Source organism: Notothenia rossii (assembly GCF_949606895.1).
Source record: "Notothenia rossii genome assembly, chromosome: 4".
Classification (NCBI taxonomy): Eukaryota; Metazoa; Chordata; class Actinopteri; order Perciformes; family Nototheniidae; genus Notothenia; species Notothenia rossii.
In genome coordinates, this window is record NC_136902.1 from 76,519,263 (window position 1) to 76,535,624 (window position 16,362).

General features: G+C 43.2%; 2 protein-coding genes across 8 annotated transcripts in view; both read right to left on the reverse strand.

Moving 5' to 3' along the window:
- Positions 1-339: 339 nt before the first annotated feature.
- cux1b (cut-like homeobox 1b) lies at positions 340-4,856 on the reverse strand (the record flags this gene model as incomplete). Its single annotated transcript, XM_079679244.1, has 9 exons — positions 340-1,249; positions 1,351-1,415; positions 1,857-1,937; positions 2,097-2,153; positions 2,700-2,783; positions 3,147-3,263; positions 3,417-3,523; positions 4,421-4,624; positions 4,715-4,856. 9 exons carry the CDS (start codon positions 4,854-4,856, stop codon positions 1,201-1,203), a joined length of 906 nt encoding a protein of 301 aa, XP_079535370.1. The 3' UTR covers positions 340-1,200.
- Positions 4,857-4,903: 47 nt separating this feature from the next.
- Positions 4,904-16,362, reverse strand: part of cux1a (cut-like homeobox 1a) — a 63,687-nt gene continuing 52,228 nt past the window's right edge. For 2 of the 7 annotated variants that reach the window (XM_079679231.1, XM_079679234.1), the window contains 8 exons: positions 15,568-15,651; positions 14,968-15,069; positions 14,278-14,858; positions 14,037-14,178; positions 12,966-13,256; positions 12,637-12,825; positions 10,950-11,214; positions 4,904-10,708 (listed from right to left, as the gene is read on the reverse strand). In XM_079679231.1, the coding sequence (XP_079535357.1) occupies positions 10,225-10,708; positions 10,950-11,214; positions 12,637-12,825; positions 12,966-13,256; positions 14,037-14,178; positions 14,278-14,858; positions 14,968-15,069; positions 15,568-15,651 (2,138 nt within the window). In that variant the 3' untranslated portion in view covers positions 4,904-10,224. The remainder of the gene's footprint in view (positions 10,709-10,949; positions 11,215-12,636; positions 12,826-12,965; positions 13,257-14,036; positions 14,179-14,277; positions 14,859-14,967; positions 15,070-15,567; positions 15,652-16,362) is intronic. The other 5 variants (XM_079679235.1, XM_079679230.1, XM_079679229.1 and 2 more) reach the window with 3 other exon arrangements.

The window sequence follows — 16,362 nt, forward strand, 5'->3', positions numbered from 1 at the left end:
ACAATATATTAAAAGAAAAATGTGCAATACTGCAATACTTACCTTCATCTTGCAGCTACTTCATTACTCTCCATTAGTTACCCATTTCATTTTTATTTTATTAATGTGTGCCTGCCACTTAAATTCAAAACTGTAATACCATTTTATTTGTGTCTTTATTATTGTACTGTCTGTCTGCTGTAACAATGTACATTTCCTCTGTGTGGGACTAATATAACTATTCTAATTAATATATTCTATTCCATGCACACATTATAAAACAAACATATCAATATGTTGCCAGCTTCACTACAAGACACTGCTCACAAGACATTTTAAATTAAAAATGATACCAGGAACGATGCTGCATAGTCTTTATTTGGAATATATCTGCGATGTCAGGGAGAAGAGAAAGAAGTAAGCAGGTAAGCATGCACAGTGATCCTTCAAGAGAATAATATGAGGAAGCTATTTTAGTCAGTAACCATTAGTGTATTGCTGCCCCTCACCCTCATCTCTTTATTTCTTCATATCTAACAGTAACAATTAAATGATTTAGACATTAAAAAACAAATTTTACGAATGAATCAATGATATTAGTCAAATTCAAGTAGGACACATCTCAGAAGATTGAGCCCTAGGAATAACTATATATTGTTCCATCACCAACCTCCTAAAACTAAAATTAATGTCCCTTATACTTATACATAACACTCCCCAATCTAATTATAACCTCAACCATATTACCTTTAATCTTATATTAACTTTATTTCTAATGATTATATTTCTCTAATTATTCTAAATCCCAGCTAAACCCAGGATAAATCACAAAACAAAATAATCCTTGTACTCTGGTCTCTTCTGTACGGGAAGATACACACAATATTAACTTCATTTCATGTGTGATTCAACGGCACAGATTATATCACATGATCAATTATTTGCTTTCCTTATTATGTTAAGAGTATAAGAGGAAACCAAGGATTATAGTTTTAGATATATATATATATATATATAAATATATTATCCTTATGATTATATTTAGAGAAACAAAAACAAGAATCGGTTTTTGAATCAACCGTCGGATTTACAGCCTTAAACCGCCCCCTAGTGGATATTAAAAGCTATTGCAAGAAGAAAAGTGAAGCCCCGTCTTCATGAGGAACTCAAAGAGGGACGTCTTCTGAGCAGGACATGCATGCTGCTGAATGTGGAACCAGCTCAAAGGTTTTGGCCGTTCTCATGGAATTGGTGGAGGTGGTCAGAGTACCTGGGAGAGGAATACAAAAAAAGGGGAAGATTTGTTACTATGATCAAATCATACGTGTTGAGATGATAGAGATGTTAAAACCCTGAGGTGAACATACTCACTTCTTAGCACAGAAAGCGGAGCAGTCTCTGCCGATACTCTCGCTCCAGGCTGTCTTGTACAGGACCTGAAAATAAATAAATACTAGTAAGGATGTTTCCCTGATGTACGAGGAACAGCAGACACAAACATATATTTTACAAATGGACTGCAACCTTGGCTCTGAGAACCGCAGTGACGCGTCCTGAGGCTGTCATACTCTCTATTGAAAAACTGGATTGATATATGCCATAATAAAGCTAAACATTTCTGTTTTGAGATCAATTAAGTAATACATTACGACTAATTAACTGCTGTTAACCCTAAATAGGCTGTTTGTAACCTACCTTTCTCCCTTTTAGTTTGTGTGTATATATAGGAGTCTATTTCTGATAGATATCCTTTTAAGTGAATGTGTCCTCGTCTGTTTGGGTCGCCTTGTTTTAACTTTCAAAGAAATGTTGAATATAAAAAAAAGGATCTGTTTCATTAAGGTTCAGGAGCTCCTCTGCATTGAAAGGAGACCCACCAGGAAGACCAGACAATGCAGGAACAAGGTGTAGAAGAAAGCAATGGTCCTGGCCATCTTGTTGGAGAGAATCACACGACCCTGAGAGACAAAAACAAGAGGATTAGTGAAGAGACTGCACCAAACACATCAAGAGTGTGTGTGTGTGTGTGTGTGTGTGTGTGTGTGTGTGTGTGTGTGTGTGTGTGTGTGTGTGTGTGTGTGTGTGTGTGTGTGTGTGTGTGTGTGTGTGAGGCTTACAAGGCTCAGAGTTGCTTTATCCCAGGGGCTGAGGCTCAGGTATCTGCGCTGACGCTCCTGAAACCCAGAAGAGTCGAGCTCAACATTAAATATAACCTGAACTGAACACAACTTTTATAGATTTTGAAGCATAAATGCAATTGGCTAAAAGTAAAAAAATAAAAACTCTTTAAAATAATCTTAGTGGTATTTACTGAATATGTAGTAGAACAAAACGTGAACATCTCTTAAGCTTGTGTTAACCACAGACCTTATGTCAATACATTTTCTACAAGACAGGAACAGGAAGTGCAAAACGGTATCTAATTTCCTGGTTTGAAGAATCAATCAAGAGCTTTTTGAATCATCCCATTACTCAGGACACAACATGTGTTTCGCTCTTGGCTCTTATTCTCAAAAATCATTTTGATTGTTTTGATGAATGTTGAACTACAAAATCAGCAAATGACAACTTTCATCAGGCCTTAAATATTTTGGTCAGATATCAGAGAAAGAAGCTATGACAGTAAAAAAACAAAATGATGCAACATATAGCAGTTGGTTTCAGACTGTTTAAGGGAAGAGTGTTTTTGTGTAAATATTAAAAAGGTGTGTTTCTTGTACCTTCTTGCTGAAAGAAGCAAACGGATCCAGTCTCTCCTCGTACTGGGAGGAGTAGCGCATCACAGTGTCGTCACTACCTCCAGCCTGTAGTGCAGAGAACACACACACACACACACACACACACACACACACACACACACACACACACACACACACACACACACACACACACACACACACACACACACACACACACACACACACACACACACACACACACACACACACACACACACACACACACACACACACACACACACACACACACACACACACACACACACACACACACACACACACACACACACACACACACACACACACACACACACACACACACATTAATATTCCTGCTAAATATTTTAGACAAATCAACAAAACATCACCCATGTAGAGTGCAGTCATTCACACACATGCAGATACACAGACACAAACACACACACGCACTCTGCCAGGGTAGCTCTGCAGGAACTTGATTTTCTCGTAGAGTTTGATGTTATCTGCTCTCAGGCTGTCCAGCTCGCTCTGCAGCGCCTGCATGGTCTGCTGCACGGAGCGACTCTCCTGCAGGGGACAAAACAAATAGATGAGAAATTAGTCTTTTCTTTCCCAGAAAAAAATACAGGAATACAGGAAGTGTGTGTGTGTGTGTGTGTGTGTGTGTGTGTGTGTGTGTGTGTGTGTGTGTGTGTGTGTGTGTGTGTGATCATGACTCACAGCTTCGAGCTCCTGATTGCGGGAGCGAAACCTCTCCCTTTGGCTGGAGATGATGGAGAGCAGAGAGTCCATCTGGCCCTGAGGCAGCTCAGGATGGGGGCCCGCACCTGGAGGGACAATACACTTCTTATATAATAATGACAAAGATAATGCACACTTTACTAAAGCCGGAAGGGGAAATTCTAATCCCTACCCGATTGCCATAAGTCACTTCCTTTATTAACATGCATATAAGGGCATGTTATATGATCAACTATATCTAGAAAATGTAACTATTAAATTACTCTGGTCAGGCTAGTCTTTAGTATTAACTCTGATAAACCTTCAGCAGGGGCTCAGCAGGTTAAACATTACAGTTAGAGAAGTGTTCCTGTTTCAGTCAGACTGACACCACATCCACGGGGTCTCCTCTCTTTAAGAACAAAGCATTTTCAATGAGGAAGTGATCTGGGGACCTTTACTTCATCAAACCCCATCCACACTGTCCTTATGGAGCAGATCATGACTCAATAAATGATAACTACCAGCGATAACCTTAATAGTGTGTTATTAAGTAATAATTTAGATTTGTATAGAGTAGTCTACATTAGTGGGGAAAGTGTGGAATGGTTTTAGGGATTATATAATATAATAATTCTCCGGATCAAGCGTGTCAATAGTTACTACAAAGTTGATGTAAAGACTCCTTTAGACACAATAGAACTCAAGTAAAAATGTTTTAGCTGAGGTCATTTTACATGACCTTTCTTTTGAATTTGCTTCATGGATACAGTATATTGGCTTCTTGGGGAAAGATTACTTTTCTATCTGAACCTTTAAGTTTTAAATGAAAGGTTTGCATTTAAGTGGAATGTCGATTAAAATTATGTATACACTTAACTGTGTCAATAGCAAACTGCTCCATCACATTGTGGTATTAAGCCAGAGGGAGGGTTCAAATCAATTGGGACCCAATCATTTTTGTACAGTCCTTTAAACAGCTTTTTTTTAACCCGGGGACATACCACTAAACATTGCAGAGGCCTCTTTGACGGGGTCCGGGATGTTCTCCATGTTGCTGACCTCGGAGCCGTCGGCGTCGGGCCGCTGCAGGGTGGACATGTCCTGGATGGTGCTCAGGTCGTGCTCCAGCTTCAGGATCAGCTCCTTCTGCTCCGCACTGGTGCGAACCGCAGCCGAAAACTCCACCTGCAGCTCTGCATACCGGCCTGTGAGGGGGTAGAGGAGAGATACATATCATTTGAATATGGTTTTATTCCCGTTTGTTTTAGATTGTATTAGTTCCCAAAGTAACTCACCTGTGGTGGCTGCAAATGGCAGAAGCTGTCCAACATCCCCAACATGACTGAAACCCGCTACACCTACTTTCTTCCCTGACTTTCTAAGTGATCTCTTTCTCTGAGAATACTTATTAACCATGCACAGGTTCAACAAAGACATTTCCAACAAGACATTTCGCAAAGAAAAAAAAAACTACCACAGTACACTTTTAGTATTTGTATAAAAGAGATTTACTTCAATTATCACACCTAGGGTGCATGTGAATAATAATGATGATGATGAATCAAATGTCAATCATAACAAATACATTGTGAACGTTTCATACAGTGATATTGCTTTTCAATGTTGTAGAAGGGACTGTTTTACAGTGCTGAGAACAAACAACATGATACGTTTAGTAAATAGAAAGATAAAGAAACAATGATACATGAGGAAAAACAAAAGGGAAGGAGACCCCAACAAGGAGAAAAAAGCATCTCAGGAGTGACAGAGGTGCTAGGGAAACATCTTTCAAAAAACATCTTAACCATCCCTTTACAGTCATGCAGCCTTTTGTACTACAACACACATGTACGCGCACACACACACACACTCACAAAATAAGCAGTGGGAGAAGTTATGAGAATTATTACTTCCACATTGTTGATGACAAAGGTTGGGGAAATCATCTAAAAACACTCTGAATTGCTAAAGCCTCAACAAGCATCTTAAAGCTTTCCAAAAGGAGGGGGAAGAAGATCTCCCCAGGTCGTTTGGTTGTCAGACTACACTGTGGTTTAGCTATGGGTGAACTGAAGCCACGACACAAGGTAGCAACATTCAGAAAACTGTCAGCAACCTTTCAACAGTGGTGGATAACTAACTTCACTATTTGGCTTTATGCTTCCTCTTTTAAGTCTTGCAAGCAGTCGCTGAAATGTTTAGCACTCCGGAGTCGGTCTCTGGGTGATAAAAACTGTACAGTTAAGCATGAAATAACTGATGATATAGGAGGAAATGGTTTAAGACTTAAAAATTAGCCAATGTGAGAGGTGAGCGAAATAACATAAAAAAAGCACGCAAGTAAAGTGTGTGGGGGGGGGGGGGGGGGGGGGGGGGTTTAAAGGATGAGTGTATTGTGCTGTATTATGTGTGTATGTATTACTGAGTGTGCTATGCATACAGCACCACTGATTCCGAAAGTTTTTCCTTACAAAACCCACTTCATAAGATATATTCTAAAAGTATTACAAAAAACATCTGAGGTTTTTCTTTCTTTCTTTTTTTTTCCTGAATATGGTGACCAGTGCTGCTGTTTGGGCTTCCATTACAACTAATATGTCAAAATGAATAACCACTACTTCAACAGATCATACAGTAAAGCTTTACGACTTCAGAAAACATGATATGATATACAGCATCTGTTACACCTTTACAATGTTATTCAACAGTGTATAGAATCATCTGATTTAAATTTGTAGAAAAATATCTGTGGATCATGGAAAAGTCCTGAATCGTCCCTTCTCTCCTCCTGCCTTCAAACAAAAGCATACTGTGACAAAAGTGAATCAATAGCTACTTGATCGACTGTATTTACACGTCTCTTTTCCAAATAACCATTTGAATTGGCACACGTCATAATCAATACCTGTAGTGCCACTATTAATGTCACAGCAAACCTGACACAAACAGAAAAATACAAAATGCCCTATGAATAAATTCAGTGTTATTACAGTGTATGCTGTTTTCTGCATGCTTCCTCCTTCATTCAATGCTCTGGCCTTTCGCTGCTAGATCAGGTTATGTACAACGTAAGAAATGCATTGTGGGAAAACAACTGTCTGAAATAAGACCCGGACGGAAACATGTCTGCAAGTCAGTCATAAGAATACACAAGCTCGCTGTTCTCCTTTTACTCTTTCACTACACTCCAGGAATTATATACAACCCTCTCCAGAGAGCTGAGACAAGTCAACTTCAAAAGTACCAATATTTATGAAGTGCATGGGAAATTAATTTGGGTCAAGATGTGGGATATATTATGAACAAATCAGGTGAAATCATCTACGTCTAATGACATCACTAGTTTGGTGCCCTGCTTGGCAGTTAAAGGCACAAATCTGATGATCTCACATGGATTGGGTGAGTTGATGGATCTGGCTATAAAATGGCAAATGGGGTAAGTGCTTATAAACTTTACAGTAGCTATTCATCACAATTAAACATACTGTGGTTGTCCAATCCGAGCAGTCCAACAGAAGGCAAGGAGCCTTCAGTATTCTGCAGAAGACAGATGTTTCACATCAGTCGTCCACAGGAAGCGCCAATGTTTGCGGAATTTACAATTATTAGATACACTGGAAAATCCAATTTTACCTAATGCATCCTAATAGAGTGCAATGAGGTTATCAGTGTCTTTTGATGGGCTGCCAATACATCTGGGTGTACATTCAGGGAAAGGGGAGGCTTAAAGATGGACTGAGGACATTTTGGATAGAAACCATAACAGGAGTTTACTCATAATATCTACAACTGTACAGGACAAAGGCCCTTTCTGTCACGCAGTTATCTGGAGTTTGAAATAGGGGCTACTGTAATAGACTGCAGCTTATCATTTAGAAAACATGGATACAGCAATCTTATGTTTTAATTTTAGTGTTCGGATGCGGAGAAGAGTCTGTGCTTGGTTCACAACCACTTTTTGAAAAAGGCAAACATTTTCCCAGGATCCCGGGCTCGTACTCTGTCGTAGTGTTTACAGACCCTGTCCCAAGTAAGTCTTCAGAAAGATCCTAATAAGTGCTTTGTTACAGACTGCAATATATATTCTGCATAATCATAGGCTGGCTATCTGTTCAATCTGACGTAGCACCCCTGCTAGCTGGTATACTTCTCTAATCTCAATTTGGCAGATATGACCTCTTTCAAGTTACTTCTGTTTTCAAGTTTAGGTAATTTCATTTGACCTATTTGACAAAGTCTAAACAATGGGACCTGCATAATTATGTTATGGTAAGGTGATTACAGAGTGGGCGACCTCTATCTAAAGAAAGCTGCATGCCCTGCCGGACGTTGGTGCCGGGCTTGCCCAAGAAACAGCCGAACAAAAATGAACACTGTAGAAGGATAGAAAACAGGAAAAGAGATATGCTAACATATATTCACCGATCTTGATATGTCCTTTGATTCTCTAGCTAGCAATGTAAGAGCATAACTGTTGTGGTAAAAGCTTAATGCTTACGGGAGCATGGACTGTAGCAAACACATTTTTTTCAAAGCTATTGAAATGACACTAAACTTTAGGATTCATGAACATACAAACAAACGAGAACTAGTACATCTTTGTAAATATTAACCAATACTGCCGGCAGTCTATACGTCTAATAAAAATGTTACTTGCCCTCAGGAACAGTATAATCCCTTAAAAAATAGACAACTCAAATGATAAGACATTAAATGAAAAAAATACAGCACCTATAAATAAGCAGAATAAAAACCAAACTATAAATGCAAAATAGCAATAAAACCAAGCTACAGTAAATCATAGTATTACACTACTTTGTGAGAAGATTAATGTAATGGTAACGCATCAAACAGCTTAAAGAAGGGTGTCAGTTGTGCACTAGTAGTGTGTGCAAGTAGATAAGAAATATGACCCCACTCATTGGAAACACTGAACAATCCTCAATCGCACACATTTGTGCACACGCATGTATTGACAGGCATGTGTGTACATGCACCCACGCATACACACGCACACGCACACACACACACAAGGGGAGGCAGTAGGCTGACAGGCACTGAGGGCTTGTGTGGGACAGGGAGGAGGTGATATGCCTTATAATTTGTAGTGTATACAGTAGAATTCAATGCAAAACATCCCTGGATACAGGATAGACTGGAGGAGAGTGGAAACTACTCACACCAGGGTGGGGGTGAATTCACTTTGACGGCAGACACCAGAAAGTACAGATTAATCAAGTATTCTACATAAAACCCATTATTTCAGTCAAAAATGTCATTATTGATAAACTTCTTCTTAATTTCTTACTTCTGAGTGAATTGACCTCGACCCTGACTTACATGCAAGCAAATACAAATGCACACAGACACACGCTCACACGCTCACACAGACAAACATACACACACACACTCTTCCTGATTTGGCCTATAAAAAGATGTGTTTGTGAACAGAGAAAATGTGTTGGTGGTGCAGACACACACACACCCAGCAGGTCCAGTGCTGGGCAAAAGCTGTGACGTGCATGACCTCAAACAACAAGAGACACGTGAAGTATCAATGTGTCAGAAAGCTACAGTACTACGTGAATTCTTGTATCGTATTTTAAAAACGCAACATTATTCCATTCTTATCAGTTTTTTTTTTTTTTAAAGACGGTAACTTGTTATTCTCTTATTTTCTGTTCTTATTTTGTACTAATTAAAATGCATCCTAAAATTCCCTATCTTGTACTCTTTAGAGTCAATAGACTGTGCAATCTCTTATTGGCAACCAAATTGCAATATCAAAAAAAAGAGATCATCCTTCATCCTTTAAAGACGGGTAAGGAGGCAAAAGAGGGTTCTTTCCATCCTTCCTCTTCAGATGAGTGCGTGTGTTTGTGAGGAATTAGAGATCCTTCTGGCCATCACATGGCTGTCAGCAGGATAGGATATAGGACACAACAGGTCAAAGTTCATCTCTCTTACATCAGTAACCATGGCAGCTCAGCCGGCAGGCCTTCCACTACCCTCTTAAGAGTGTAGGAGTGAGATGAAAAAGAAAACATGCTGCCATTGAGAAGAGAACACACACACACCATTTTTAGGTGTGTTTACACACACAAACAAACAGGTGCACACTGACGCAACCCCTAACATACAAAAACGCACACACACACACACACACACACGCAGTGAGTGAAAAAGGCAAAGGGTTTGTAACAGTCACTCTACAGTGTGAAAAATGAGGCGTCTCACTGAGTGAGGGGAGGTTTGTGGACACTTGGGAGGTGAGAAGAAGAGCGGAAAAAATCTCATTTAAGAAAGTGAGAGTTCTTGTAAGAGAGTTCCTGTCTCTATCTATCATCTAACAGTGTCTATCACTGAGACAGCTGCTGTGTCAGGCCTTGCCTGTGTTTCTGAGTCCAGGTTTCATCCTCAGCTGTGGGTCAGACCCACGCTCAGGAGGAACCAGTCTGGTGCACCAGTGGCTGGTAATAGGGGAAGGTACAGCAGGGCCGGAGGCCAGCAGGACGGCTAAGTGCTTTTCTCAGTACAAAAACAAAACTCAGTTTAAAAAAAAAACGGAGAGACGCATAGGTCCTCTTATTTTGTTCTTCTAGGTATTCAGTAAATCTTCTTTTTAAGGGTTTTGCCAACCACTCTTTGTTTCTTTCCTCTTTTCGGAAAGCTTTTCTGTAATAAAAATGGCTGCTGAGCTTGACTTTGGCTGTGTCCACTCTCCAACTGGAACAGAGCAGGAGGGGTCCAAGGTTAGAGGTCGTGAGGTTATGAGACAAGAGGGGTGCAGGATGCCCAGGAGGAACTAGAACTCCCACTCTGAGGGATCCTCTTTGCTAGCAGCCTTCTCCAGCCTGTGGATGATGTTATTGAGATTGGCAGCTTTCTTCTTGCGCAGATTGTTGTCCCTGGGGTTTCTGGCAGGGCCAGAGGCTGGGATGTTAGTACTAGAGGCAGAGCAACTGGAGGATGCCTCTGTGAGGCTGAAGAGCCCCAGACCACAGCTGGAGCCTGGCCCGGTGCAGTCTAGCTGGTCAGGGGAGTTATTAGATCCCCCTGCCTCAGACTCCACCTCCATGTCGTCTTTGCATGCTCCTCTGTGATCCTCCAGGCCCATACCCAGTCCCTGGCGTGTCTCCACTGTGCCTTCAGATTCTGTCCCATCACAGCTGTCCCCCTCTCCTGATTTGGACCCTCGGAGGGACGGGGAGCCCCCCTCACTTCCATGCCCTACTAACCCTCCAGCGGCCTGGATCTCCTCTATGAAGAGCTCTCGCCGGATGCGTGACCTAAAGAGAGACACAGAAGTCAGTCACACGACCCAAATCCTGAAATTAAATCTGTCAGGTGCAACACATTTTACATTGAACTAATCTTAAAACACTGCATGAGTGCACTGATGTGATGTTTATTAAAACAGGGAAGGCACAAAAGCCCTTCCTTAGACAATGTCCATTTATTTAACGATACAATATGGATCCATCATTCACAAACACACATAGGTTTATGTAAGGATATGCAATATGTCACCTGTAGTTATGGAACCAGTTGATGACAGTACTGGTCTTCAGGTTGAGCTGGGAGGCCAGCTCCTCAATGGTTTTTGGGGAGGGATAGGGCTTCTGCTGGTAGGCCCTTTTTAGGGCCTCCTTCTCCTCGGGGCCCAGCACCACCCTGGCTTTCTTCAGATGCTGATGAACCGGGCTCTGGGAGCCCTGCATGTAATCTTGCCCCACTAAACCCACGTCCACAGGATGGCTATCACTCAGGGAGCTTAGCCGCCTCTTCATGTAAGCTAAACAGCAAATAAAAAACAAGAAGTGGAAATCAGTGCATCAGAAAATACATGATTTGATAAATAATCAAGAAGAATGACAATATTACATTATATCTGCAGCAGATTGAGGCTCTCGCCTAAATCGCCAAGTTCTAGCTGTTTAGAATTAGAATGACAAATGACAAGCAATCTTTATGTGAAGAAAAACTACTATGGATCAGCTGAATGGACAAGAGATTATTTTTTAGTTAACATGTATATGATCAATAACTGTTACAGCAATATTCCAAGCAAAAACATTAAATCATTTTTCTTTATCCAGCCCGGTTTCTCACTCTTCTTCTATCTTCTATGACAGCCACTAGGTGGTGCTATTGTCTTTCTCCGGAACTAACAATGAAAGCATCTCGTCCATTTTAAAGAGAACAAGCAGAGCCATTCACACGGAGCACCAGCAGCTAAAACCCAACAGCTCATGGCAGTTTTGCATGAGGTTGACATTTTTTCAACCCCAATATATGCTGCCGGATATATTAGTGTTGCAGAGAAAGACCCCTCAGAGCAAGGTTAGACCACTCTGAAAGTTGTGTGCTGCCTCGCAGGCTTGTGCCACAAGGGTGAGAGGTCAAATGCGGTTACTCTGGACTAGGTCCATGTCTTTCCTCTGGGCTGTGCTGTCAGCCAGGACTATTCCCTGTTGCTATTCAGATACATTACTTTGGGGTCAGTAATCTGAAACAAAGTTGAATGGAGAGTAACCCCACCCATCCACAATCCAAACTCACTGTTTTAAGGTCAGTTTTGTTTTTTGCCCTTGTGCCTTATCTGCAATATCAGGAGGCTAAACTGACCCCTGATGCTGGTGCCTGCTGGCTGGTTCAAATAGGCGTATCTCTTTTCTACAGAGAGAGCTTCAAGTGAGCATCGGGGGTCACTGTGAGGCAGCGAGCGGGGTGAGGCCCTTTGGCTTTGCTGATTCTTAAACGCATCACGCAAACAGAGGGGAATAAATAATGATGGAGTGATAGAGTGGGCGATGCAGGAACAAATGATAAAAATACAAACTTATAGACACTGATGATTATTATGATGATGAGGATGATGAAGAGGAGTGCTGATGACTGTGAGTAAGCAGGCCCCCGGCAGTCCCCGAGCTGTCACATCTAATACAGTATGTGATGTCTACAGTCCTGATTGTTACTGACATCACACCAAGATGACTGTGATCTGCACAACATGCTCTGCTGTCCTGCACAAAGGATATTGTGTGTGCAGATGTGCATGTGTAATTCAAAGGCTGCTGTCTTTTTGTGACTGTTTATAAAAGAAATGCCTGCTTAAGCAGATAACATGAACGTTTTTCTGTCAGGGTCTTTTGTTCATTATTTGGGGAGACATGCTGCTCTATACTTCTCATGATTGAGCTTTTAGCACACACACCTTTCTTCTCCAGGCGCTTCATGTCCATGAGTTTCTCCACACTGTGTGGGTCCTGGATCCAGAGCTGCATACGGACGAATGGCTCTCGGCCTTTCAGGCTGAGCTTGTGCCAGGGTTTGGGCCTGGCCAGCAGGTCTGAGACAGAACCCTGAGTCAGACCCAGGATAGTCTCCCCAAACAGACGCTGGCCTGGTTAGGGCGAGAGAGAGTAAAATGGAATGGTCATTTCAGAGAACTGATTCTAAGGCTGAATAATTCATCATGATGCAGGGGAAGGGCAAAAGAATAAGCAACTAAACTGCACAGACAGCACCACCTGTGTTTCTTACCAAGGTTATTATCAGTCAGCACCTCCTTAACCTTTTTGGTGATGGCATAAGTATCAAGCTCGACAGACATGGCAACCATTTCCTGGATACTGAGACCCGAATGACCGGGGACAGGCAGCGGGGTGCCGGGCTGGGACTCCCCACCTGAGGGATCCTCAGACGCAGGTTTGAGACTGGAGGACTGTGAAGCGAGTGGATCCCCTCCAAGACCGTTGACAGACTCCTCAGCTGAACTGAGGGGGGACTCAGGAGCAGGGCTGCAGCTGGCAGATGTCTTGGGAGTACCCTCTGCTTGAGGAGAACAGACAGGGTGAGAACGTGGCACAGGTTAGAAGACATGTCACCATGTAGCACAGGTTCATCTGCTCTCCCTGCTGGGTTTGGGAGGAACTTCCTTTATACTAAATCAACTAATTTAATTCCTGTTAAGCAAACATTAAAGGTGCTTAAGTTTGAAGTTTGAAGCTTTTTTGGCTTCTTCCTCCTATTCCTTCATCTCCCTGTCTCTGTCTGTGTAGTACTGCTGTGCAGCTCAGCAGGCTGGAAGAGAGCAGTCATGAGGAGCTGTCAGTGTACATTAGCTGCTGTTTACACCCCCAGAGAGAAAGAGAGACACGCAAATGCGCGCACTGACACACACACACACACACACAGAGCTGCCATCTGGCGCTGCAACACTAACTTGTCTATGACATGACAAACCAGCAGCTTGCTGGCTGACACTGCCACAGCACTGAGGATGGGGGATGGTGGGAGGAGGAGGGAGGGTGAAGGGGGGTGGATTGTGTGAGTGACAGAATGACAGTAACAACTAGCCACTAGCTCTAATCAGGCTTTCAGAGAAATGCTCGAGCCCAAAGAGCCTGGTTGTGTGAATCCATGTAGTCTATGAGCTGGTGTGTGTGTGTGTGTGTGTGTGTGTGTGTGTGTGTGTGTGTGTGTGTGTGTGTGTGTGTGTGTGTGTGTGTGTGTGTGTGTGTGTGTGTGTGTGTGTGTGTGTGTGTGTGTGTGTGTGTGTGTGTGTGTGTGTGTGTGTGTGTGTGTGTGTGTGTGTGTGTGAGATTTGTTTACCTTGGTGCTGAGCTGGCTGGATGTGTGCGTTTTGCCCCTGGTCTCCGTTGAGCCACGGCTGCATGCGGAGGTATGGCTCTCTGCTCCTCTGGTTCAACTTGTTCCACGGCTTGTGTCGAGACAGACTGTCACTCAATATTCCCTGAAACACGCAGACAGAGAAAGGCTCAGACATGCAACCACTGAAGAGTAAAAGCAGAGAAGGGCACAAACACAGTCCTTTGGCTGCGCCCCGCCTCACCTCTTTGGAGTCCTCCTGCATGTGGTTGTCCTCTCCTGTCTGGCTGACTGAGGCCCTGCGGGGGTCCGTGTGCATGTTGCTCCACCACTGCTCTCTCCAGTAACCCACTCCTCCAGAACTTCCAGAGCGGCCGGACCCTTCAGAGCTCCGACCCAGCCTGAGAGCTCCCTCAACAGACAGGTCCATCCCTGAAGAACCCCTGCCCTCTCTCTTCACGCTGGAGCTGAAGTCCAGGATGGGAGACGGGGATGAGGGGGAGGACAAGAAGGAGCTGCTGGGCTTCTTGAGGGAGAGTGCCAGGGGGTTGTAAGGGGGAAGGGGAGCGGTCAGCGAGGAGTTTAGGAAGTCCCTCTGTGATAGTAGTGAGGAGGAAGACGAAGATGACGCTTTGAGGAGGGGCTCCATTGCAGTTTGTTGGGCCTCCATCTCTCTGCGCGCTTGCTCTAGGATGGAGCGGATAGCCTCATCTGACCCGTGGCCCCCTCCTCCTCCCAGGCCTCCCAGGCCTCCCATGCCGCCCATGCCGCCCATGCCGCCCCCACCTTTCAGTCCTGCATATGAAGGCTGACTATGGGACAAGTCTGTGGAGGGGAGGAGAAAAAAAGGGCATCATAAGAGACACTCACAGCCACAATGCATCATCTTCAATGCCTCAAATCCCCTGGAGAGGAGAAGAAAACTGCGACTCACCAGCTTTCTGCACCTGCAGCTCTCTTTTGGCCTGCTCCAGAATGGACTTGATAGCCTCATCTGAACCAGCCTCTGGGGTGCGGACCCGGGCGGTAATGTTACCTGGAAGGAAGAGAAGAGGGAATGGGAGGAGGTGAAAATTCATGTCAGATTTGGAAGCAGATTACCAAGCACAGAGCAGGTGAAGAGATCAATAACAGTCTATATAAGAACATTGAATAATGACACCATAGCACAACGAACAACATTCCCACCACTGAGCGACAAGGCAACTACACTGAAGGGTTTCTCATCTTTTCTCTGGTCCCTTTGGAGCGCACACATGCACACGTGCTACAGGGTTTGTGTAGTAAATGCTCCCCACAGAATAACAACTACCAATAAAATCCCTAAATACACATGCTGGCTTCTGCTTTGACGCAAGTCACTGGAACTGTGCGGTTACCTTCAAGGCACACACATATATATATGCATGCCTCCCACAAGTTAATAAACGCCAACTCACATACACACACGCACACATCATAGACACGGTTCACCCCAACACGAACATGCCACACAGACAGAACGTGCTCAAATCTGTTTGTGAAGGGGACAGACCTGTGTGTGAAGCTGTATTGGAGAGGGCTCTCCGCTTCGGAACATCCTGAAACATTCGGCTAAGCTGGGGCTGGCCTGAGCCCTCTGTTAAAAACAATATACCACACACTATGTTACAGCTCTGGTGTGTTTTTATCGTCTTTTACCGCTAGACTATATGGTGCCCTATAATCCTGTGCAAATATATGGAATTTTGTTGGGACTTCCATCCAGTGCACATTATAGTACCATAAATGCATTGATCTTTAGCATCTGTGGGCCCTAGTAGAACTCAACCTCTATCGGGAATTATAAAGTAGTGCAAAATAGTGAGAGATCAAATAATTTAAAAGGGAAGTGTTAAACAGGGACATACTAACTGCAGCCTTGTTTTTAACGCATTCTTTTTTTTATAGTACTAGGGTGGTTATATTTGTGTGTACCACTGAGACCACCTTCAATCACAAATGTCCTGATGCGTTAACAAAAGCAGGCCCAGGCTAATCGAATCTACCCGTAGTTAACAGTACCCTTGCCTTCCTCCTGGTTCCCACGATCAATACTATTGATGTGTGAAAGGTTTCTTTATTGACCACGATAGCTAGGAGAGGCTCTTGGGATCGGTGTGTGACTAGGAACTCACTGAAAACACACAGGTGTGGCACAGGATGGGAGTTAGGAAAGAGAAAGCAAAATATAAAGCTAGTCCATATTGACAAGCTAATCAATGGCTCTGTGCAGGGCTGTACACATGCAAGACATACACGCACACACACTCTCACACACGCGCACACACACATTAAAGATACACTGACT